Below are 24,630 nucleotides of genomic sequence, written 5' to 3'. Positions count from 1 at the left end.
TGCCGTGTATACTTGAAAGGGGCATAATAGTGTATATATTTATATATATTATATTGTTTATATTTTATATATGTGTATAGTGTATATATTTTATTTTGTTCACTAGTTTTAGTATTTCTTGTATATCTTTTTACATTTATTTACTGTTTGTTTTCTGATTTATCACTCTGTCTTGATCAATCTTGAAAATTTCCCCCGTGTGGGCTCAAAGTCTATTTTATCTTATGTCTTCAAATCTTTATAAAGGGTACAGTTAAGAAATTATATTATATGATATTATATTATATTAATTATATTAAGATTATATATATTAATTATATTATATATTATATTAGTTAGAAAGACATTCAGTCTAAAATTAACTACAAACACACCGTGAGTAATTGGCATTTATTTATTTTTGTATTTATGTATTTAACTATGTAGTTCAAAGTGACAGCCAATGGTTGGCGGTATTTCCCCACTCAGGACAGGTGAGCACCACAACACCTTCACAGTGAACAGAGCGATGCATCATGGTTAGTGTAGTACCAGAAAAACAAAAAACAAAAAAACTACAAATTCAATCATGTGACACAACTCACCAGTGACAAGTTGAATAGTTGTGTGTGTGTGTGTGTGCGTGCGCGTGTGTGTGTGTGTGCGCGCGTGCGCTCTGCGTGCGCTCTGCGTCAAGTTATGCGGAACTTGTTGCTCCTCCTCGGCGTGTTGTGTTGTGGCTTCCTACTTTGCTCAAACTTTGTGAAGCAGGTTCTCACGGAGGCTGCCGAGCGTTTTTTTTTCGGGTCTGACAGTTGAGGTGTGAGCGGTGAGGCGCCGAAAGTTACCGGTCAAACTCAGGATGAATGCATGAAGCAGGAGAAGCTGATCCCAAATCAGTCCAAGGATTATAATTATGAATTTATTACAGCACTGTAGATGGTCAGTTTGATATGAAGTGACTGTTACACTTTTTTAAATACTTTTTTGTTTAATTTTTGAGTGTTTTTTTTGTTTTTTTATATCGCGCGTCTTAATTAAGATGAAGTTTAACGGATACCTGAAGCTCCGGATCGGCGAGGCGGTGGACCTGAAGCCGACCACCTTCTCCCTCCGCCACTCTGTCATCTTCAACAAAGCCGCTCCGGCTCTGGACCCTTACATTGTGGTGAAGGTGGACGACTATAAAATAGGACAAACTCACACCAAGCAGAAAACCAACACGCCGACGTACAACGAGGAGTTTTGCCTCAACGTGAGCGAAGGTAAACAGATCGAGATGGCCGTTTTCCACGACACTCCAATCGGATACGATGACTTTGTGGCCAACTGCATCCTGCAGTTTGAGGACCTCATCAAAACCTCCAACACGGGAGAGACCTTCGAGGGATGGGTGAGTAAAAAGTAAATTTAAAAACAAAACAAATAAACATGTTAAATCCTGATGTCTGTCAACAGGGATTAATATTTATCAGGGTGCCTTGGGGCACAGAGCTGTCCCAGCTGATCCATCTCCACCCTGCGACCCACGCCCAGAGAGGGAGGGTAGATGAGACCACAACATTGAACTTTGTTGTAGTGTTGACTAATTCCTATAGACTGAAATGACTGATACTGAAACTTTATATTGTATCCAATAAGAAGCTGAGAACAGCACGTTATTATCTATGTATCCCAAGCATTAAAACACAAGACCCCAGACCCACAAGCAGGTTGCACCTATTTCTTATTAGGTTAAAACCAACTTTATTGATGAATATGTCACACAATATCAACACATACGTATGAGGTGAGAGAACATGACATGTCGTGACATATATACTTTATCTGGTTGTTTGTATGCAGCGACCTGAGCAGTGGCTCGCTTTGTCCTGATCCAGTCCTGACCCTAACAACCTCATGGATCCACTGAGCATTAACAAATGGGCCCACTGGATCCAGTCATAAGGGTCCTAAAGAGACCGAGCGAGGCCCTTATACCAGAACCTTTCCTTAAAATGACCGTACTGAATCTTTCTTAAAAAGCCAACTAGGGATTTCAAGATTTCAAGTGTTTTCTTGTACAGGGATCTACTGTCTTCAAATCCATCCATGAGTAGGCTAATAGTATTCCCCCTGTTTATTTTTAGAAGAATACCTTAAAACAGCAAACAAAGAAAATCAAATTAGAAAGGCTAACACTGAAAACAGTTGTAGTTTGTAAATGAGAGTTTTGACACATGCTGATCAGTATTTGAGAGTACAGTAAACAAAAAAGCTTGAGGCGACATGTGTCACTGACACTCTGCTTTTTAGCTTTTCCTGTTTTTCTGCTTGAAAACATCAACTTCACCTTGTCCGCTCACTCATAGGAGACCCAACCAACACACATTCTTGCTAAGACATGACATGTCATAGTGTGGGTAGCGTGTACTGGACACAGACTTCTTCATGTTCTGCACGTATCTGCCTCAAAGTTTTTACTGCAAATTATCAGCAAATGTGGTCTGAAACTACGAATACCACTGCTGTGGCATGGTGTTAATTCTGCTTGCAGGGTGCACTAACAAACTCACATTGCTTGAGCCTGCACAGCATTTGACCTACCCGTACAAACACATGTAAGGTCATTAAAAACACCAACATGTCTCCCTCCAGAAGTTGCTAGAAGGAAGTGACGACCCCATTTGACAGATGTCATCAAAGCTCAGATTAAATGTGTTTTTTATATATATATATATATAATATATATATATATATATAGATAGATATATATTATAGATATATATTAGTCTCACTCTCTGCCACTTCAAACTGGAGTTTCCCTCGTCTGACTTACTTTCATCCCTCTAGGACTATAAGCCACTGCAGGTGTAGTTAAATGTAACCTAAACCGGTTCAGACCTGGAGCAGACTGAGGTGGTATCGACTATCTACACTCTGATCACATGTAGATATGTCTCTCTTCTAGAGACATATTCACCACCAACTCCACACAAATTGTCAAAAATCAACTTTAAGTTAATAAATAATTCTAATAATTAATGAAATCACCCACTGGGTTTAAAAAAAAAACTTTATTTTAACTGTTTTTAAAGAACGTATTTCAGAAGTAAATAAATGTAGCTGCCTTTTTCGTGACACGATGCTCAGGACTTTAGAGTAACGGCAACAGAAGTCTGAAACAGATCAAGCACAGCATGAAAGCTCATTCTACACTGTACACTGCAGAGAAGTGTACAAATTTACATACATGGCACTGTGTTTGAAGAAGTTTGTAATACACTTAATTAGAGGCGATCACAGAATCAGAATCAAACCATCGCTGACTGAATTTATAATTTGCATAAAAGGGATTAGAAATGCTTTATTTTATTTTTTTTGTGCTTGTGAGAAAAGTAGGCATTGATGTACTGTAAGATTGAGCATTATGAGTGCCCACAACAAGACCCTCCAAACACTGACAGGAAATGGTACGGGGCTCGGCTTGCAAGTTTTAGAAGAGGTAATTAGTTGTTCTCACTTCGAGGCACAAGCTTGAAGTTGCTATCCGCTTGATCTAAACTGTGAAGTTTTTTTTTTTTTGTGCTTTGTAGCACAGGAGAAACGCTGGGCTGGTTTGTTTCACACATGAGGCTGAGACACAAGCCTCCACACGCCCACAGTGCTGTTTATCACAGTGTTCTCACCATCTGATCGCAGCTTAAGGGCTCGCTGTTAAAACTCTTATTCTCTATTGGCTGTTAGCCAGATGCTCCTCTCTCTGTTTTCAGGGTGTTCCAGTCTGATGCACTTAAACCCCACAAAATGTCTTACAAGCTCAACTTTGGCTCAATTTATTAGTCACTCAACTTCTTCTTTTAACTTGGAGTAACATTAACGTCAGGGCTGACATCATCTCCTCCTTATACACATGAACCTGGTGTCATTTGCCTCCCACCCGTTCCATTGACACAACAAGGCACAACACAGTGACATCTTTGACTCAGTTCTTCGAGCTCTTTGATTGCACAATAAGTTTCCTATAATCTGTAGCGAGCTGTCTGCTGTGTTTGAGTTGCTTCTTAAAGCTTCTAATGATTAAGTCCTTCTGAGATGAAACTGAAAGTGGGTTAAAATAAGGACCCTCAACATTTTCCAGTCAAGTGTACTCATTGCGTGTTCAAGTGAAACAGGCCCTGTCCCCTGTGTCTAAAAAGAAACTTCCTTCTCGACGATGCAGCATTAAATGTTCTGCTTTTAAAACTCCACATCTATTTTAGATACGATCAGCTCCGCTTGAAAAAATAGGTTCACGTTTTTTAAAACAATGCCCACATGTACGTGTTTTCATAATTGTTCTTCCTGTCGTTTTCTTATGAACTGAGAAATTTCATCATAAGTGATGGCGTGTAAAAGACCTTGAAAGTCAAGCTTGTGATTATCTTCCAAATTTCCATCTCTGTGTTTTCACAGTCTTTCTTTGCTGAGCTTCGACAGAGGGGTCGTAACACAAACTGGGGACAAAAACAGTCTACATATGGACATGTGAATGTTTTCCACGTCTGAGCTTGTTTTATTGGATAAAATTTCAGAAATGCGCTGAAGCTTTTTCGCTCAAGCTTTCCCAGAATGAGCATTAGTGAAAATACCAAAGATAACACACATAGAGGAAGTCTTCACAGTGGACAAGTCAAACAGGCCGTCTAGACTGTAGAAAGAGACACAGGATATGAGCAAGCACCTGAAAACAAAAGTAGAGATGTTTGAGCTGAAGTGGAATTAACGCTTTATATTAAATGTACCAACAACGTGGCCACAGTTTTGTGGGCAGTCAGTCTTTTTCCAGGTGTGGTGTGCATGTTACATAAATAGATCCTTATTTAAGCGCGCAATGACCTAAGTTTCCATTCAGTGGTTGCTGCAGGAAGTATGTTTTTCTGCATGCTTCTGTCTTCTGTATGTATTCATATTTGGACACTGAAGTCATTACTCACAGCTGAGCATCAGGTCACAACCGACCTGCCAAACCTGCTTTGTTGTCTTCCCGTCACAGTGTCCAAATTCCTCCGATGTTACATACACACAAAAGCATGCACAGATATGTAGCAACATACGTATGCATGAGCTAAAGGTGTAATGTTCCCATGTCAGATACTATCTCACATGCCATTTTTAAAGCAGTTGGTGGAACAAAAGCACCAACAACTCTTTGAAAGTTTCAAATACCATTTTCAAAATGTTTCTGATTCCCTTTGTGTGTGTTTGTTTAATATATGTCATAACAGTTATAGATACTTTTTAATAATGAATGTGTCCTGTATAGTTCTGCTTGATGTTGATACGTCTGTCCTGTTTCTGTCTAGTTATTTTGAGCATGCAGAAAGATAATTCTTGTTTGTGTGTTTGCAGATGGACTTGGAGCCAGAGGGCAAGGTTTATGTCCATATTTCACTCACTGGATCCTTCATTGACGGTAAGGCTGCTCCTGTACGCTGAAATGCAGCCCAGTGTTTCTTCTCATACGTAAAAAACACTCTCTTTCTTTCACACACAGTATTAAACAACAGCACTAGCCATTTATGCCAAATGAGTTCATCTGTGTCTTGTCTGAAAATCTCTGTTTTGAATAATTACCGCATGTGAGTCATTTATACCTGTGCGATAATGGAGGCACTAAAAAAAGGTGTGCACACATGTTTCTGCTACACTTGAATAGGCTGGTATGTGCCAGGTATGCTGGTTTGTTTTCGTCAGATGTCAGACAGCTTTGAGGGGATCCGAAGATTAGACATGAACATAGTCATTTAAATATTATGCGCTGAAGTGATCTTGCAGGTCGTTTAAAGCGGAAGTCTGGTTAGCTGGTGGATAATTGCACCTCTTGTTAAGTTCCCCTTTTTTATGTGCCATTTTATTTACTCGTGAAGTACGTGACTTGTTTGGTTATATATGTGTATTATTTATTTAAACAAAGGTTCACTCAGTGTTTTCCCCTGATGTTTATGTTCGCCAGCATTTTCTGAACTTCCAATAGCATTTTGGCTTTTTGGCAAATTAATAAAATGAAATTAATAAAATAAAAATATATATTATTTTTCTGACTATAGGTTTGGAATTCAGCAATGTACCATATGAGAAAGTTTGGCTCCTGTACTTAAGTAAAAGTACTAATACAACACCGTAAACATACTCCTGCACTAAAGATGTTGCTCAAGTAAATGTATTTAAATATAAAATTTTAAACTATGTTGTATAGGCAAATGATGCCATCAGGAACAATGTTTGTTTTGTCTAACCATTAGTCCTAAAACGCTTTAATTTTTAGGACTAATTTAATTTCTAATTATATTTAGAAATAAAAGTAAGTTATACATTAAGTAGTAAGCATACGTTATAGTAGTAAAAGTAGAAAAGTAAATCTTCACATTTGAGAAATAGAAAAAGTGAAATATTTCCCTCTGAATTGTAGTGTGTGGAGTAAAAGTGAGAAGTAGCTCAGTACTTGAGTAAATGTACTAAATTAAAATTTCACCACGGCCACACTGTCGCAAGAAAACGCGAGATGGTACTTTTGCTGAAAAAACTGATGTAGGTTCTGGCTCTCATATCTGTGTGAATCCGCCTCAAAGGGGATCTGAAAGTTTACAAACTGCACTGAGCAATGAAAACTTCAAACTTCAAAATATTTCTGGCTTTTTGATGCTGAAAACAATTAAGAATGTCGATCTGAATATATATACCTGATTATAAACCTTTCCCATGGAAAAACAAAGTCGACGTGCTCATGGTGTTAGGCTTAATGTGAAGCCCCCATTTCACACTTGTACCACAAATATATCTGTTGTTTGCAGGGGGATGGTGGGGGCTCAGCACGTAGGTTTCCGTAATGCATGTGTGGTTTTTGCCTGACAAGTAGCTCCATTGCACTGACTTAGAGCTGTGTATAAATTGTACACACTGTGTGCAATGTGTACAAAAGTAAAGAGAAAGAAACAGAGTTTTGTTCATCTTGTTCAGTGAGTCCCAAGTTAAATTGATAAAAAAAAACTAAAACCTTACTGTGGCATAAAAACTATTCTTTTGTCATTCTTTTGTTAGTTTAGATGTGGGAAATCATTTGTTAAACAGTAATTTAGTTTAGTGTTTCTCAAACTTTTTATACCATGTACCACCTCAGAAACTCTCCAAGTCCCACTTTTTTAAGACATTAAAATCCACAGCATAGATTATATATGTTGAACACCGGATCGAGAACCAGAAAAGATGTTTTTCTGGTCTGCACTTTTCTTCCTAATATTTACTGTTTGGAGCCACATGTGCTTGGACTACGTGAATGAACATGACAGCGTATCAAGCTGATACTGAAACCCATTTTAAATAACATTCCAGAGATCTCTTACTTTAATTTAATTCAAACTGTCTTTATATTAGTTTATTCAGAAAAAAATATATTTTAGGGATTCCTAAAATGAAGTACCAGTACAGGAAGGTCACGAACTATCAGTGGTACTCGTACCACAGTTTGAGAACCAGTGATCTAGTTGTTAGCATTAAGTCAAACAAGGACCTGACATTGACAAGTATTTATATAATCATTCTGGGGAACATTGACCTAGCACTGAGTTAGTTGATTATTTGATTTATCAGTCTGAAACTTCAATATTATTCATCGGTTTGTTGTTTAAATTGTTCATATGAGCAGCAACTATCCTGTCCAGAGCTTTGAGGGGAGAAAGAAGGTTGTGCTCAGCAATGTGTCCTGGATGGGTGGCAAGGAAAGGTTTCTTAGCATTGTCTACCTCATGATTGGTTCATTGTGCGTTGTCATGTCCATAGTCATGCTCACTGTCTATACTAAATTGAAGTTTCTTGTCACAGACTGTAGTCACCTGAATGGTTAAACAAGCCTAGGAACAAGCTGATTTTCTACTTTTCAGTGTTTTATGTTAGTCTGGATTGAGCCACTGTCACACTTGAACCCTTTGACAGTTTAACATGTCTGATTAAGTGCTTCAGTCTTTCATTTTTACATAAAAGTCACAACAGCAATTTTTGGTTGGACAAAACAAGCAGCTTGAGATCTGGGAAATTTAAGTGGGAAGTTTAAAGACTCAACTAATTCATCAGTTTTTTAGATTCACAGTACAGTACAGGAAGCTTTGAAAATAACACTGACAAACCACTTTTCAAGAAGTTGACACAGCAAAATGAATAACCAACAGTTGGAGATTTACACATTAGCATTCATTTCGTGCTCCATACCAACTCCTGTGGAAAATATCTAGACATTTTAGCCGCTAAGTGCTCCACTGTGTTCAACAGCTAGTCGCTAACTTTGGTGTCTGCTATCTGCTGTGCTTTTCAGCTGAGAACATCTGCCGAAAATATGACAGCAGCGTAAACCAAAATAGTACATCTGTGGGTCACAGTACCAAAGCGATGAACTGAAGGATGATTTGTACTTTGTCATTTTTTTTCTCATCATATCTTTTACTTTTTATCCCCTGTGTTTATTCACCTTATTGGTTTTTAATTTACTTTTTTATTGTTGTAGTTTTATGTTTACTAAATTGGGCTTTAATTTTTATGCAGTTGTTCTTAAACTTCTTTTTAGGTTTTTCAAAATTTTATAATTGTATGGCATACATTTTTTAAAGATATTATCTATTCTTTTGGATTCTATTCATTATTGTCTATTTTTATTTTGCTCTGTGCATTTAAATTCAAAGCACTTAAATAATGCACTTACATAAATAAATCCAGTTTGTTGAGTTTGTTTAAACTTTTGATCTCTTTATTTTCTGTCAGATGACGCCATTGTGAAAGAAAAGGCCTTCAAGCAGTTTACAAGAAAGCGGCAGGGGGCCGTGAGACGGAGGATCCACCAGGTCAACGGACACAAGTTCATGTCCACTTTCCTCCGCCAGCCCACCTTCTGTTTTCACTGTAAAGAGTTCATCTGGTGAGAGAACCGAGCAAGGACGAATCACCACTGCTCACACGTATCTGTGTGGACTGTAAACTGGATCTGATGGTCTCTCTGTCTCTGTTTATAGGGGTGTTTTTGGAAAGCAGGGCTACCAGTGCCAGGGTGAGCAGACCTTATTTAGTCTTTCTGCCTTTTGTCACAGTTCCTTGAACGTCAGATCACAAGTTTGACCTCTGGTGGTTGTTGTTTTTCTTAGTGTGTACCTGTGTGGTTCACAAACGATGCCACCAGCAGGTCGTCACTGTGTGTCCACGCATGAAGAAGTCAACCAAAGAGCAGGTAAGACACTTAAATGCGCTCAACAACACTCAGTTACGACCAGATCTCAATAGTTCAATCATGAATTAATCATCGGATCAGAAGGTTTCAGGCTCTCAGGCATGTTTTTTGTCACCTCTCATACAGTTTGTGATGAACACAGGATGTGCTGAAGATAGCAGACATGTTAGACAGCCCCCTCCCACACACACACACACACACACACACACACACACACACACACACACACACACACACACACACACCTGCAGTGATCAACAGACTGTACAGGTTCCTGTTTCTATGTTCTGGTCACTGAGCCAGAACACTGTAGTATACACCACTCTAATTTTCCACATACGCTTGTTGTAACGTTTTCTTTCTATAAATACATAAGTGCTCATTTTAGCATGTGAATGTGCCATTTTTGCCTTGTTTAACTGTATTTTGCTGAGCATTGCAAGTTTCTCTTCCTTGGGGAAGTTCACAGAGAAGCAAATACAGCAATAAACCGAAACAACGGCCCACTATGACAAAACTGTGAACTTAACATTTTGCACTCTGTGTGGAAATTAAGTTATTTAGAATATGGAGTTGGACATGCATGGTTCAAGAGATTGTGGTTCTTTTACATTATGTGTTCTCTCCGCAGCCCGTAACCCAAGGCTTCAGCATTAACGTCCCTCACAAGTTCAACATCCACAACTACAAGTCACCGACTTTCTGCGACCACTGTGGCTCGCTGCTGTGGGGAATAGTCAGGCAGGGGCTGCACTGTAAAAGTAAGACTCGGTAAAAATTTATCTCTCAAATTCAGGATCTAAAATGTCCCACTTAGTGTTTTTTATTGAGTGTTCCTCCTGTCTATGTGGTTTCTCTCTCCAGTCTGTAAAATGAACGTTCACATCCGCTGCAGAGGCAACGTCGCTCCCAGCTGTGGGGTCAACAGTGTGGAACTGGCCAATACGCTTGCTGCAATGGGTCTGCAGGCTGGAGGAATCTCTAAACGCAACTCAATGGTACAAAGGCTGAGTGTTGCAGAATGAGTCAAATGTTAATTGTACTTCAGTACTAAGTGGTGTGTTGTTTTTGTTTGTTTTTTTGTTTTTTGCCCCAACAGGCCAGAAATGCAAGTCAGATTAGGGCGCCCTCTGAAACGAGGCAGAGTACAGAAAGTAAGCAGCAGCGAATCCCTCATCTGGGCCTCTCAGACTTCACATTTCTTCAAGTCCTTGGCAAGGGCAGCTTTGGCAAGGTGGGAATAACAAGAGACGATAGTAAGAAATGTATAATGAAATGACGAGAATTTGGAAAAACCTGTGAATTCCCATCTGTCGTACTCTGTGTGTTTTGTATCTGCAGGTGATGCTGGCAAAACTTAACGACAGAGATCGAGTTTTCGCTGTCAAGGTGCTGAAGAAGGACATCATCTTGCAGGATGATGATGTGGAGTGTACCATGACTGAAAAGAGGGTGCTGTCTTTGGCACGCTGTCACCCTTACCTCACACAGTTGTACTGCTGCTTCCAAACACCGGTCAGTACAGCGCACACATGCACTTGCATTACGGTTCAACAGGCATTTATTGTTTGGGCAGTCAGTGTATGCGTGGTATAAACAAGTGCTGTTATTGAAAAGAGCACTATGCAAAACAAAGAGCCCCTTCATCACGAGATACAACTCTGATATTCAGAAACACCTTCTATGCTGTTTTGGAACATTTCCTCCCCGTCCTGAATTGCTAAGCTAACGTTCAGTATTTTTTTTATATTTCAGATATTTAATTTGCACATAAACAACAACGATCTTTTTAAAAGAGAATTATTATTTAATTTAAATACCAGTTTAAAATCACTTTTTGTTTACCACTTATCACATAAAAGATATAAAAAGTTCCCTCCTATGTTTGTACATAAATATATAAATATTCATCTTTATATCACCTTTAAATATTTCCTCTAAGTGCTCTGTCTTGCGTGATCAGGTCAAAAGTGGACAGCTTTGACGAAAAGTTTAAACGACATGACAAATTGTGTTCAGATCACTCCACTTGCCAAGGTGTTCCAGGAAGCATTTTATGTTTTGTGTAAACGCTAATGTGTCCCGGGCAACATTGGGGCAAGGACTGCCTTAATTTTAGTCTGATGAATGAAGCAAGTCTTACATTCTTGGCTGTTGATCGGTGTCCATCATTGATGAAGTACACATGAAACACTCGACTTCATCTCTTACCTGCCAAGATAAGCAGCAGTTGTTTGTGAACACGATGTTTCCACTGAGAGTTGCAGAGTGTGAAGAAACTTAATAAATGTTGCCAAAACATTTATGGCAAATTCTTAATCATAAATTTCTTTCAGCATTAAATGCAATACATTAGGTTGGAACACTGTTTTTCCATCGCATTGCTGTACCGGTTGCTTATCCATGTCTGAAGTGCGTCTTACCTGTCGACCTGTGCAAACACCTAGCAGCTCAGTGTTTGAACAATATTTACTTTTATTTATTTATTTTGAGTTGGGAAGTGAGATCTAATCACATAGTCACTTGAGATGCAGATTCATGTTAATACCAGGTGTAAAAATGCCCTTAGATGTACAGTTAGTATGTAGGACACAATCGTTGTAATGCATAAACTGGTCAGCAGGTGACAGCAGTTTCCCAGTTTTGTGTCTGAGAGGTCGTAAAGGCGGCTCGGCTAACCAGAGCTGTTCTTCCTGGCACAAACAGGACACTCCTAATCTGCTTTTGTTGTTTGAATCGCTCCTGACCTACTTTGGCTCGGATTAACAAAGAGCAGCATGAAGTGAAGAATTAACTCAATGAGCTGCTTCCCTGACCCATTCAGACCCACACAGAATAACTTTTGTTTCTCCGTGGTTCCTCATCTTTTTTTTTTTGTTGGTGTCTTGTTGCATTTCTCCTGAGCAGGTAGCTTTTAAAAGCACCTAGGAACATTTCTAAACATTTCTGCAAACAAAAGTGTTACCTGTTTTTAAAACTACTTTGTTAGGATCATTACTTGTTGTAATTTTTGTAATTTTGCATCAATGTTGAGCTTCTCTCTTGTGATTTGTGAATCATTTGGGAGAGGGGATGAGTAGAGCTGAATGCTTTTTATCTTTTAGTCCTTAAATATAAAAATTTATCATCAGCCGCTCATCCTTAAACATTAATTAAATCTGGTCTTGCATCACCAGACTTCACAGTCATCAAGTTCACGGTGGTTTGGAGAAAGTCTTGCAAAATAATTAGGTTAACTAAACTTTGGAAGTTCCAGACGCAGCTATTCATTGGCTGTGAATTAGAAATGACCACCCCTGGAAATGGCTTCTGTGGTTACTTTAATGTTTAAGGAGAAACAAATTATGCTTGTGGATTTTCATTTAAATAAAGCAGCAAGCCGGAGTTATGAAATAAATAAAAATGGTAATTGCACCTCGGAGCACAAAAAACAGTGTGACTAGGTTTTTAAAATGTATAACTCAATAAGACTCAAGCAAAATGTACGACTAAGAAACTGTTCCAGTGTGGGTTTAACTTAAGATTCCCATAGCGTTGGACCACACACGTAGCACTGCCTGCAGCTTCCATTACTATTAAACATTATACCTGTAATCGCAGCGTAAATACCAGGCCACTCTAAACCACAGAGCAGTTAAACCGAGTCAGCTGCAGACGATCACTTCAAGAAACTTCATGGGCAGCAGATCTGTACATCTCGTTCTCCTGCAGAGTTGCTTTTTTCCCCTGCAGGCTCTCATTCTTCGAGATCACATATTGACCACAGCCTGTAATGAGAAAAATGATTTATGGGTTTGATCAGTATTTTTGTGCCCCACTGGCTTTCCACTACGGTTATTTGCTCAGGAATCCATTAAACAGACATGTTAAATTTATGAGATGCCGACATGTATCATCCTTGGAGCAATCTCAGCATGCCCACCGTCATGGGCTCTTGGCCTGTTTAATAACACGGGAGCCTCCTTGAGGCTGGTGTGGGTTTCTTGTGCACATGTGTAAATGTCATCTCCTCGCTGCTTTCTGCAGGACCGTCTCTTCTTCGTGATGGAGTTTGTGAATGGCGGCGACCTTATGTTCCACATCCAGAAGTCCAGGAAGTTTGAAGAGCCGAGAGCACGTTTCTACACGGCAGAGATCACCTCGGCTCTAATGTTCCTGCACAGCAAAGGCATTCTCTACAGGTCTGAATCGGGAAACAAATAACAAATACATATTTCACTATATATTTTGTGTTTAAATGAGTCCTAAAACATGTCATAAGATTCTCCCTTGTCTCAAAATATTGGCAGTCTGTGGAAAATTAGGAAACCTGCAATGAAAACAAGGAAAAGTCTCACCCAAATGATTGGATTGCTTTCTTGTTTTAAGAAAAGCTGGGATGGCTGATTATTATAATGAATTGCTTGCTAAGGGAGAAGCCACACTTCAAACTAAGATAACTAGTCCTGGGGGAAACACAGCATGTTAAAAAACAGCTGTGTCATGTCTTACTTTGTCTGAGAAGATAACCCCTGATAATATAATCATGTTTATATGTTGTTTTGGTTTTGTAGACTACAAATTTACTACAGAAAACCTCTCTCACAAGTTTGGCATGAAAAAGCGTTTATCGAACAGGAACTAAAAGACATTTTTATTATCAGGAGTAAAATTCAGGATGCTGTTTTTTCTGGCCTCTGTTGCATCAATTTGTTTAATCAGTCTTTTGAGAATCATCCAAATTCAAAATTGCTGGTATGCTCCCTGAAGATGGATGAGTTTCCCCTAATGAAAATTACACTCAAGCAGCTCACTTGCTCTGTGCATCCACTCATTATCAGCTATATTTCTCCCAAGGCTCTGCTCATTTCCATACTTTAAAATAGCAAGCACAGTGTAACAGCAGATTGCCATGGAGCGTTCACTATAACAGTATGGTTACAATATTCATTTTGTGTGAACTATACTTTTAGTAGTACACATTAATGCTCTGATTTTTATATGGTAATCACGTTATTGCTCTTTCTTCAGCATCAGATATTTGAGCATAACCTTTGACACCTCTTCAGGATTCTGTTGGCTTCTTGTAGGCAGCAGGCTTCCTGCCAGTACATGATGATAAGCATGGGTGGCATCATGTGAGCTAAATGCTGAGTTATATTTAGCAGTTTGTGTGTTCTCTGTCAGCCTGCGACACATAGCATGACAGTTAGTTTAAGAAGCCACACGCAGTTTGCATGCTCAAACTAAAATAACAAGGCGAACAGCAGCATGTACCTCAGGACAGTGTTAGATGAGCACAGCTCGTGCTGCCTCCTTAAAATATAATTGTAGCCTCAGTCATTTTGTTGTATAATATGCATGTCTTTTTGTAACTGGAGTGTGGCTCGAGGTACAGTCATGCTTTGAAGCTTTTCAATTGATGCTACAGTGTGGCTGAAGGTCAAAGATGTTGTCTTAAAGAATGCAGTGGGCGTTCATAACATTAAATACGTCTGGGTTTGTGATTAGGCTTTTGACATTTGCAGATTTAATTTCAAACTATCTGAACCCAGACTGACTGACTGTAACAAATTTAGTGAGTCAGTGCAGTTAGTAAGTTTACTGGGGTGAACGCAGTATCAAAAAACAGCTGCACAATGTCATGCAACCCAGTACAGAAGCCCTTCATGTAACACTTTCTGTGTGAGGCTCTAAAGGTTTGTTTGGGACAGTGCTTGAGAGGTGTTGTGTTGTGGTGTTTCATTTTGACACTCCACCACCCTGTTTGAGAAAAAAGCATCACAGTGTTATAACCTTATATTCATGTGTTTGTATAGACTTCAGAAGGCCGTTTTACAGATGCACTCTTGCACTTTAACACAGTCATCAAAAAAAAACCCAAAGAAAAAACGATGACGCACAGTCTTAGCGTCACCGTGTTTGTCAGCATTTCCTCTTCTCTTCTTTGGAATTTTTCTTCTTAGTAATAGCTCATGTTCTTGTAGCCAGTGAGCTGTTTTTTGTGTGATAAAGTTCAACACTGTCAGTGATCCAAATTGTCCAACTGACCCATTTCCCATGTAAAGAAATTTAAAGTCTAAGTCAGACTTGTCTTTCTTTTGCGATGTGTGGATGATTTAGAAGTACAGCAGCACTAGGTGCACTGGGTTATTTGCATTGCAATGTGTGGCCCTGTGTAGCTCAGCGATAAGAGCATTGTAATAAAAAGATGAGGGACACATTCGTACTAAAATGTACAGTCACTTAACTTACTGGTCTCTGTTTACTGGGTGCATTAAGCTATTGCAGACTCTAAACTGTGTACTGTACAGCTGAGTGGTCTTGTGTAAGCACCAGTTCTCTTTTGAGATGTTTGTGACTGACACTGTAACCATGAGCAACCGACTGTTACACAATTTACTTACAGTTGAAACCAAACCAGATTAATCCAACCAAACCAGTTACTTGCCTACTTTACATTCAGGATTTCTGTTTTACTGTATTCATCTTCCTGTTTGATTGAATCACTGATGAGACTTTTTTAATTTTTTTTTATTTGTTCACTGAAAGAAGGAAATAAGTTCCTCAACAGTTATGGAGGCATGCACAGTCAGCACAGGGCGAGATACTTCAGACATGACATTATAATACTTTTAATTTAAATTTAATTCATGTTGAGACATGATGTTATAATATACATTCATCAATTATGAAACATTAAACTGTTTTCAGTCTGGTAATAAAAGGTGTGTCTTGTTTGACGTAATAATCAGGGTAGCTCGGAAACACCCAGCTCTTCTATTGGAGTTTTATTTCATAATTAATTAATTTCAGAAATTTAAGTCAATCTTATTGATATTTGCTTTAGAGGAAAAAGTGTGTATGTATAATAAATCATAAACAAAAAAAAATGTACTCATCACTTTTTAAATACCACCACCACATGTGACCACATCCACTGTGCTATGGTGTTTCAAAATAAAATAAAACAATAACTGAAGTTTTTCCTCTCCTGGAAGCAGAATAAATATTTACACCATGCCTTTTTTTTCCATCTTGGCAGCCGCAGTGGTCATCTGAACGTGTCAGACTTTTCCTGGCTGCCATTTAACGGTCAGGGAGTTGTCTGTCAGAACACTACAGAAGACCTTTTCTTTTTTGTCTCACCACAAATGTCTCTGCGACGAGAGACTGAACACAAGCATGTCATTTTTGGCTCCAGTTGGGTTTTGGTGGCTGAGTAGCCTCCAGTCCTTTACCATGCTCCATTTATGCCTGCTGCATAACAATACACCAAGACAAATGTCTCATTTTCTGTTTGTCTTTCCTTTTAGGGATCTAAAGTTGGACAATGTTCTTCTTGACAAAGACGGTCACTGTAAGCTGGCAGACTTTGGCATGTGCAAAGAGGGCATATTTGAAGGTGCGGCCACAGGAACTTTCTGTGGGACCCCAGATTACATCGCTCCTGAGGTCAGTTGCTACACGTGATGAATAAACACAAAATCCATAACTACTAATAATGAGAGACATGCGTATCCTGCATCCACCACATCTGTCACACAGGACAAATGTTGGTAATATTTTATATATATTTCAGTTTTTAACATTAACAAATTGCAGCAAAGAATAAACTCAACCACAGTTAGCTTCCTGCAGCCCGGGTTGTCTGAGTTCATATGATGCAGTTCCCAGTCCCATTCCCTCTGCTTCACACCACCTCACTAAAAGCAAACATTGTGGTCACTGCCAGTCACTCCAAACTCCCTCCTGACTAACTGGAAGGCAGCGTACCTGTGAGGTCAGCTCGTGAATGGTGCTGTTGACTTGACAGGCCCTGATCCCCCTCATCCCTTTACAGGCATGCTTGGTTTTTATAATGAGGGATTAAGATGGTCTCTGTCCTCATATTTGAGAGATTTTTTTTCTCCGACCAAGACTGTGTGTCTGGATTTATGAAAGACTTCTTTGCTGCACTCAACACTTGCTCTTCAGTGCAGCCTCGCTATTCCAACACAGAGTATTTTTAAGTTTGCTTTTGGGACTGTGTAATGCCCTCTGTGCTGAGATGTATGCTGTGACATGTTTCCGCAGATCCTGCAGGAAATGTTATATGGGCCCTCTGTTGATTGGTGGGCCCTCGGGGTGCTGCTGTATGAGATGCTGTCAGGACACGCCCCGTTTGAGGCTGAAAATGAAGATGACCTCTTTGAGTCCATCCTAAATGAAGAGATCGTTTATGCGTCTTGGCTGAGCACAGAGGCGGTGAACATACTCAAAGCTGTGAGTGTTTTCATTTTGTATTCACAGTAAGTAATTCATCAACTGTAAAGATAAAAAAAAGATAGATGTAGTTGGATGAAAGCCAGATGTTGTTGTAGTCTGTCTTCCTGGCAGACTAAGTTTTACAATTGAAGGAAATGTCTGTGAAGCTTTTTTTAAACGGAGATAATCATAGAGGAAATCAATTTGTCACTCGATTTGTGACCACTATTGTGGAGAAAAGCCAATAGGATATGTGAACAGTCACTAAAAGATCAATGCCCTACGTTCCTGCACTGTGTACCATGAGTCTGCAGTGTGATCTTCTCATATTAAAGGTCTGAACACACCTTTGTTCTGGATTTCCATGATCAGTGTTAATTTGCTGTCCTTCAATCTGACTAAGACTAACTGGCAACCCTACTGATCTCTGCCAGACAGTTGTTTGGCGCTAGTCTCTTACATAACTATATTAAGGCATGGTCCACTGCCCGGCCACAGCACCCAAACTATAAATACGACGACAACTCCTCCTTCCATTCCTCTACTCTTTGCTCCCTGTTCACTTCCTCTTATCCTTGTTGTTATGCCAACATGCTTCAGAAGGCACTGGACCAATCCTTACCTCGTGATTTACATCACCCCTCCCAGTGTCGCATGTTATGTAAAGATGCATGTTGGTGTGAGTGAGTGGATTTAAACACAGCTGCGCTATTTATAGTGAAGGTTGATCCGTCGAAAGGTTCTCCTAGTTCCTATAAGTAAGTTCACGGTGTGATTTGCATAACTGTGTTTTCATTACTGTATAATCACCTCAAAATAAGACTTGTTATGTTTTTATTACTTTTAGAATGAGCCATTTATATCTACAGACTTCCACAGAGTCCACCATGTTTCTAGGTTATTATTTCTAACCCAGAACAGACAAACTAAACACTGGCTCTACATGGGGCATTTCTTGTTTTTCATGCATTTCACAGCCACTGTAGTTTCCCCTTCTTGCTAGGAAGGAACTGGTGAAATGAGAGAGTTGCAACTCAACAACTAAATGCCACTAAATCCTACACACAGGCCTTTTTAATCTATAAAAGTATAAAATGACCCTAATAGCACAAGGTGACACAGATCGATGGAGTACTTTATTGATCCACAAAGGGAAATTAGCAGTTACAAGTATTACAAACACAAAACAAGCACACAATATTTACAAAAGGCATGAGGTATATCAATTTAAAGGGCCTACAGTATAAATAAAATAAAGGGAAAACATATGGCTCTACCATATAAAAAATACACAAAAGAAAATATACACATAAATTCTCTTACAAATAGCTTATTTTGTCCAACAAAAGCATTCAAGACATAAAGATGTTCACTCATATTGATATAAAATGCAAATATTTTTCTTTATAGATGACTTCAATAATTAATTGATTCAAAAAATTGTTGATCGACTAAAACCCTCAGAGCACTTCTTTGTGATAACTTTGTATCTTTCCGCTGCTGAAGTGGAGAGCAGCTTCTTCATGCAGTAATGCTGACACAGCAGGTCTGATGCTGAGGATGGCACAGCTGACGTGTAGCCATGGAAAGATGGCATCAACCATAGCGGATTAGTTTCTCTTAAGTTTTGTGGTCTGTGCGCTCCAGAACTGATTGACCCCTGCCAGTCTGTCTAACTCACTTATTTCCACTTCAAGGACCATACTGGTGTACTGGTGTGGTTTTTTTAATGTGTTTTTTTGCCCATTAACTACAAATCGCGTCATAAAAAGTAATGCTCACAGCTGCACGAAAACACATAAGCATTCAACTGTTATGTTTCTCTTCCCTGTTTTGATGTTAACGTTTATTCAGGCGTCAAGCCGGATTCGTGTCACTACATGTGCATTACATGGCATCATTGCTCAACAGCATGTGAGGCATGTGTAATATGAGTTATTTGACTAAACGCACACAGCACCAACAGTAAAGCTCAACTGCTCCTCTGTCCTTTAATCTCTCCTTTATTGCTTCTTTGTCTCTTTAATCTCCTTTCTCTTTCTTTGTGAAGTCTCACTAAGGCATGTAGCAACATTTAGGCCTCTGGTGGTTAACAAGACAAACTCATTTTTCTAAATACTTTGGGTTAAATCAGAAATTGTCACCGTGGAGACGGAGACTTTATTGGGGGACTGGTCTGAATATCACCGCCAGCCCTAAGGTGTCTCCACAGCCGAGAGATCACTTTCCAAAAACGTTTTCAGTTTCCTTCCAGAGGCAAGTTAAAACAAAACTCACTTGCTGGCCTCCATCACAACATACTACTATTTAGGTGGCACAGAAACACTTTGAGTTCAACCGGTCCGATCACCTCTGTTCTATTGTTTTATATGTACAACACCAGGAAGTTAAGTAACCTCAGTTGTACTTTTGAACTCTTACCAATTCAGGTGCTGTGGGAGGTGCAAGACATAATCTAGGGAGTGTTTTTTTTTTTTTTTTTATGAGTTGGGAGGCGGGGATTGACGGTATGTTATCCTGGCTTGGATCCAGTTTGGCATTGCTCCACTACAAGTCTGATCTGATCTATCTCATTTAAATTGTCTTACAATTCCAGATCATCGATAAATAATCTGCCAAAATCCAAAGAAACTAACGTCCACTTTGTTGCATAAGCTCTTATCTGTTATCTTATCTCTAAATATTCTTCATAATTTAGTGTTTTTTTAATTCCTTATTTAGTCTTACGCGTGTGCAAATTCAATCATCTTTTGTTTTTCACAGTTCTTGACGAAAAACCCGGCCCGGCGTCTGGGCTGCGTGGCCTCAGAGGGGGGAGAGAGTGCCGTGATCAGCCACCCCTTTTTCACTGGCATCGATTGGGAGAAGCTGAATCGTAGAGAAATTGAGCCACCGTTCAAGCCCAGGATCGTAAGTCACATTAATTACTTCCATGATCGTGTGTGTATAAAAGATACATAAGACCCGGCTCTGACTATGCTTTATCCCCCTCCAGAAAACTCCGGAGGACGTCAACAACTTTGACCCAGATTTTACTCAGGAAGAGCCAACCCTCACGCCCATCGATGACCCTATGATCCCATCCATCAACCAGGAGGAGTTTCATAACTTCTCCTTCACTTCGCCTGAACTGCTGGAGAGCTAAGACTCTCCCTGTTGATCACCAGTCATCTTGCACTTGTCCGACTCTCTTCTCAGTGTGTATGGTTTCGTCTAAGACAGTTCCCAGTGTACGTACAGTATGAGGCTGTCACATTCCCCAGAGACATGAGGGTGCAAAGTGCTGAGGAGTCAGCTGGACACACGCTCGACGAGAAACAGGGCTGCACCTGATGAATTCTTAAGCACTCCTGTGATTCCAGAAAAAAGTGGCGTATGATCGTCTTTTGAAATGACATTTAGTTTTAACTGTGCTGGGACACATTTATGCAACTATCTGTGCAGAAATTGTGATTTTGACATGTTGATGTGTTGCACACTTGTCTGCCAAAAAAGTGTATAACGTCAGAATTTAATTGTACATTTGCTCTCCTATGGAATGATGAATTTGCTTCCAGTTACTATAGTCTGTGTTTGAAATTTTTGTTTCAGCACTGTACGGAGAAAGGAAGAACCCAAGAGTCAGTTTTAACCAGTCTGCTAGAGATTCCCAGAAACGTTGAACTGCCAGTTAAAATCTTGGAAGGACTGCGTAAGCAGATGAAATACTTTCTCAATGATGTGACCCTTCTCTGGAAAAGACCCAAATAATCATAGACCCACGACTCTCTGGCTAAATGAGACTTGAAACCCTAAACTTTCAAAATAAAAGGATAAAACGTAAATGAGGCTTGAGAAAGAGCAGTGTGTGTCCTGCTCAACTTAACATAAAAAACATCACATTAGGTTTAAACTTGGATTTTCTCTCTAAGTTCAGACACTGTTTTTTCTCTGTCAAACCCCTTTAACAAAACCGTGGCTTCTGTCTCAGTGACTCTGCCTCAGTCACTCTGTGTAATTTTATCAGCGTGTTGAGGATGATGCAAGATTTCATCTGAGGTCTGTGCATCGTGGTGATTCATGGTGACTGTAAGATATCCCGAATTTCTGAGATTTCAACACACAATTGTCCTGATCATAATAAGATTGCCATTATATAGTGTTTGGCAATTGCCAGAAACAAATGACCTTGGCCAAAAGTGGAAGTAATCTCTCTCTCTCTCTTCTTGCACACACTCTCTTTTTCTTGACAAACATAAATAAGCCTTTGAAACCTTCCAGGTTTGCGGGCAGACTGTCAGGGTAATGGGAACTCACACAGGGGCATTTTTAAACATGCAAATCCGTGTTAGTTATTGGATATCCTTCCTGCTGAATACTGAACAGTAAACCAGCGTCTCTGTCAGAACATGAAATGGAAACTAAGAGGAGATAGACAGACACGCACAGAGAGCTGTAAACCTCCAGTACAGCAACATTTGCCAGGAGGGCGCCTTTAGTAGTTCCTCTTATCATTGTAACCCAGTAGAGAATAAAAAGGAAACCGCACAGCATTGTTACTGACGCCTTTGATAGAAACAGGAAGACACGAGAAGGAAATCATACTTCTGAGACACATTTAAAATGATCAATTCAGCACGAGAACACTTCCAGTTCAAATTGTGCAGTCGGTAGCAGAAATTTTAATTGTTAAAACAACAATACAGTAAATGAATCTCGTGCTCGATGTTGAACCTGAGCGCACACACACAGCCTTGACTTCTCAAAATGGAGATGGACTCTTCCTGTTAGCTTGAAGGAGGAAATCTTCAGGCTCACATATGTTTATCTCCTCAGCCTCCCCCAGCCTGTGGAGGATTATGCTGCTAAATACCGTAAATTGGTAGGTTCGGAAAAAAAAAAAGAAAAAAAGCTTGTGTATAATTTAAAACTTAAAACAGTGCTCTCTCACACAGCACAAAACAAAGAGCTACTCTGCTAATGCAAAGTGTGTGTTTGCTTCCTAAAGTCAGCAGAGGCTATTGCTTTTGCATACTGTTGTGCTTTAATCCCCGTTAGGTCTCTGATTCCGCTTCAACATCGTTTTAATTCAAGCAGACAACTAATTTACTTTAAGATTTCTCTTAACAAAGATGGTCGGCGTAGGCTATACAAAGAAAGGGACATTGGATTAAATGACTTTTTGTTTACACATTAATGTGACCCCATTTGGCAGGTTTCCTCAGGTGATGTCTGAATGAGAGACAAGATTTAAGAGCCCTGTCTCAACTTTCATTACTGAGACTTACTGATGGTTGCCAGCAGTGTCTCAGCACTGGTTGATTTAATCAGTGTTTGACCCCGCTGTCCTTCCTATATGATAGATACCCCCCACCCCCACCCCTAAGGAAGAAGCAACAGCTAATGAAAAAGACTCTCCACATCAAGTAGAAAATCTTAATTTGTCTCACGTTAATCTTAATTTGTCTCACGTTGTCTCACATGTTTTTTCATCACTGGGTGTCCATTATTACAGGGACAGCGCATTTCAGCATTTCCCTTTCATATCGGCGTCAATGGTCTTACAACACAGCGTCCCTTTGGTGTGTTTTAATGCTTCTAGGACGAGTAGGTGTTCGTATTTATTTGCACACATGTGTTACCCAAATGGTAATCTCACACAGTCTGTTCATACAGAGATAACTGGCATATTTAAGGTGGCACTACACACTGAAAGGTGTGGCCAGCACTTTACACAATTTCCAGACAATCATAAAGTACTGAAGAATGACTAAATAAGTAAACAGTATTTGTTATGAATGAGTAATCTCTGATAATATGCAACACAGTGTCGACATGATAAATGCGGGCATAACCAGCTCAGTCATTTCTGCTGAAAAGCAGCTCACAGCAGTTCCAGTCACACTCTGGTTTACTGGCCTGGTGTTGAGGCCCTCACCAAGTATATGCACAGCTACACAAGGCCTTCCTGCCTCGCCGCCTGCCTGCCTGGTCTTGTATTTATTTGCCCTCATGTCAAAGTCTGCAGCTTTGCCACTCTCACTGACGTGTCGTGTCATCCAGCCAACAGTTCTGGGAACCAAACCTTTTCTCAGCCGTCATGTAACGGCCGGGATGTAATATGATGAAGAATCGTACATTTAATGGAGAGTGAGGTTTTGTGAAGTAATTTTCCTTTCCTTTTTTTTTTCCAAACTAAGATCCGAATGCCAGGGTACATGGCTACCTGCCAAACAGGAGGAGGAGCATGACCGGACAAATCCCCAAAACCAGTTTAGGAAAATAACTAAAACCATCTCTAAGCCAAGAGTGCAAAGTGATTTTTATTAAAGGCCCTCATTTGCACAAATCTTGGTAATACTACAAAACTGTACAGTACAAAGTGTACTCTCTAATTACAATGATACTGTATGTCAACACACTGTGCCATACACACTGTTTAGAACTGACTCTAACATTAAAAATGTTGACAGTCTGGTGGAGTGAGGTGAAGACATACCAACACACGAAATCACTTTCTCCTTTCTGTGATCAGCTCATTCGTAAACATCTGCTTTAATTCACAACAATACACAACAAGCTTTTGAACTATTATTTGCCATAAAGCTTTACAATTTTGATATCCACATATTTACAGACAGGGTAGAAAATAAAACTCAGAGAGAGACACGACAGGCCGAGGGGTGTATTTGATGGATAAGACACTGGAGGGAAGAGTCAGACAGACATAAATCTGATAGTGTCTCATTTATGTCTTCTTGGTAAAATCACTTTTGATTTTGCCATTTAAAAAAAGACTGTGCAGGTATTTTTTGTACTTTTTGGAGGTTTTACTTCACTTATTACATTATACTCATATTATTAATACAAAACATAAATCAACAAATAATTTGGATTTAATATTATAGATTAAGCTACCAGGCAGTATATAAAGTAATAAAATGAGCTACACTTTTGCCAGCTGCAACATTAAACTGATGAACAAAACATATATATAATTATACCGACCGGCCTCTTCATTAGGTACACTTGTACAATCCAGTGTGAACTCTAACATGAATTCAATGTTTCAGTTTTAATTGACAATGTCTGAGAGGTATTCATTTAACTCCAATGTTTATTATTGAGTTTATAGTTTGCAGTAGTGTTAAACTGGGCTGCATTATAAGACATCTTTCAGTATAATGTACTCCTGTACAACAACACCCACTAAGATC

The 24,630-nt window shown here is 39.4% G+C and overlaps 1 protein-coding gene across 2 annotated transcripts; it reads left to right on the top strand.

The window, feature by feature from the left end:
- The first annotated feature begins 646 nt into the window (after nucleotides 1-646).
- Nucleotides 647-21,311, top strand: prkcha (protein kinase C, eta, a). Of its 2 annotated transcripts, XM_027274923.1 has the most exons (15): nucleotides 647-921; nucleotides 1,022-1,372; nucleotides 5,350-5,413; nucleotides 8,749-8,902; nucleotides 8,997-9,031; nucleotides 9,126-9,208; nucleotides 9,840-9,969; nucleotides 10,073-10,206; nucleotides 10,308-10,442; nucleotides 10,550-10,723; nucleotides 13,235-13,389; nucleotides 16,504-16,642; nucleotides 17,264-17,452; nucleotides 20,198-20,344; nucleotides 20,430-21,311. In XM_027274923.1, the coding sequence occupies exons 1-15, from the start codon at nucleotides 919-921 to the stop codon at nucleotides 20,577-20,579; spliced, it is 2,043 nt and encodes a 680-aa protein (XP_027130724.1). In that variant the 5' UTR covers nucleotides 647-918; the 3' UTR covers nucleotides 20,580-21,311. The 2 variants fall into 2 exon arrangements, with proteins under 2 accessions (XP_027130724.1, XP_010732458.1); XM_010734156.3 differs by having other exon boundaries at nucleotides 647-1,372.
- The last annotated feature ends 3,319 nt before the right edge of the window (nucleotides 21,312-24,630 follow it).

Source organism: Larimichthys crocea, chromosome XXIV, assembly GCF_000972845.2.
Source record: "Larimichthys crocea isolate SSNF chromosome XXIV, L_crocea_2.0, whole genome shotgun sequence".
NCBI classification, from domain to species: Eukaryota; Metazoa; Chordata; class Actinopteri; family Sciaenidae; genus Larimichthys; species Larimichthys crocea.
Note: the sequence above shows the minus strand (reverse complement) of the source record. Positions and strands in the feature narration are given on the sequence as shown.

Excerpts from the sequence above, each read along its gene's own strand:
- prkcha (XM_027274923.1), top strand. Across the intron at positions 16,643-17,263 it reads CAGATTACATCGCTCCTGAG|ATCCTGCAGGAAATGTTATA; the intron begins GTCAGTTGCTAC and ends ATGTTTCCGCAG. Across the intron at positions 17,453-20,197 it reads CGGTGAACATACTCAAAGCT|TTCTTGACGAAAAACCCGGC; the intron begins GTGAGTGTTTTC and ends TGTTTTTCACAG.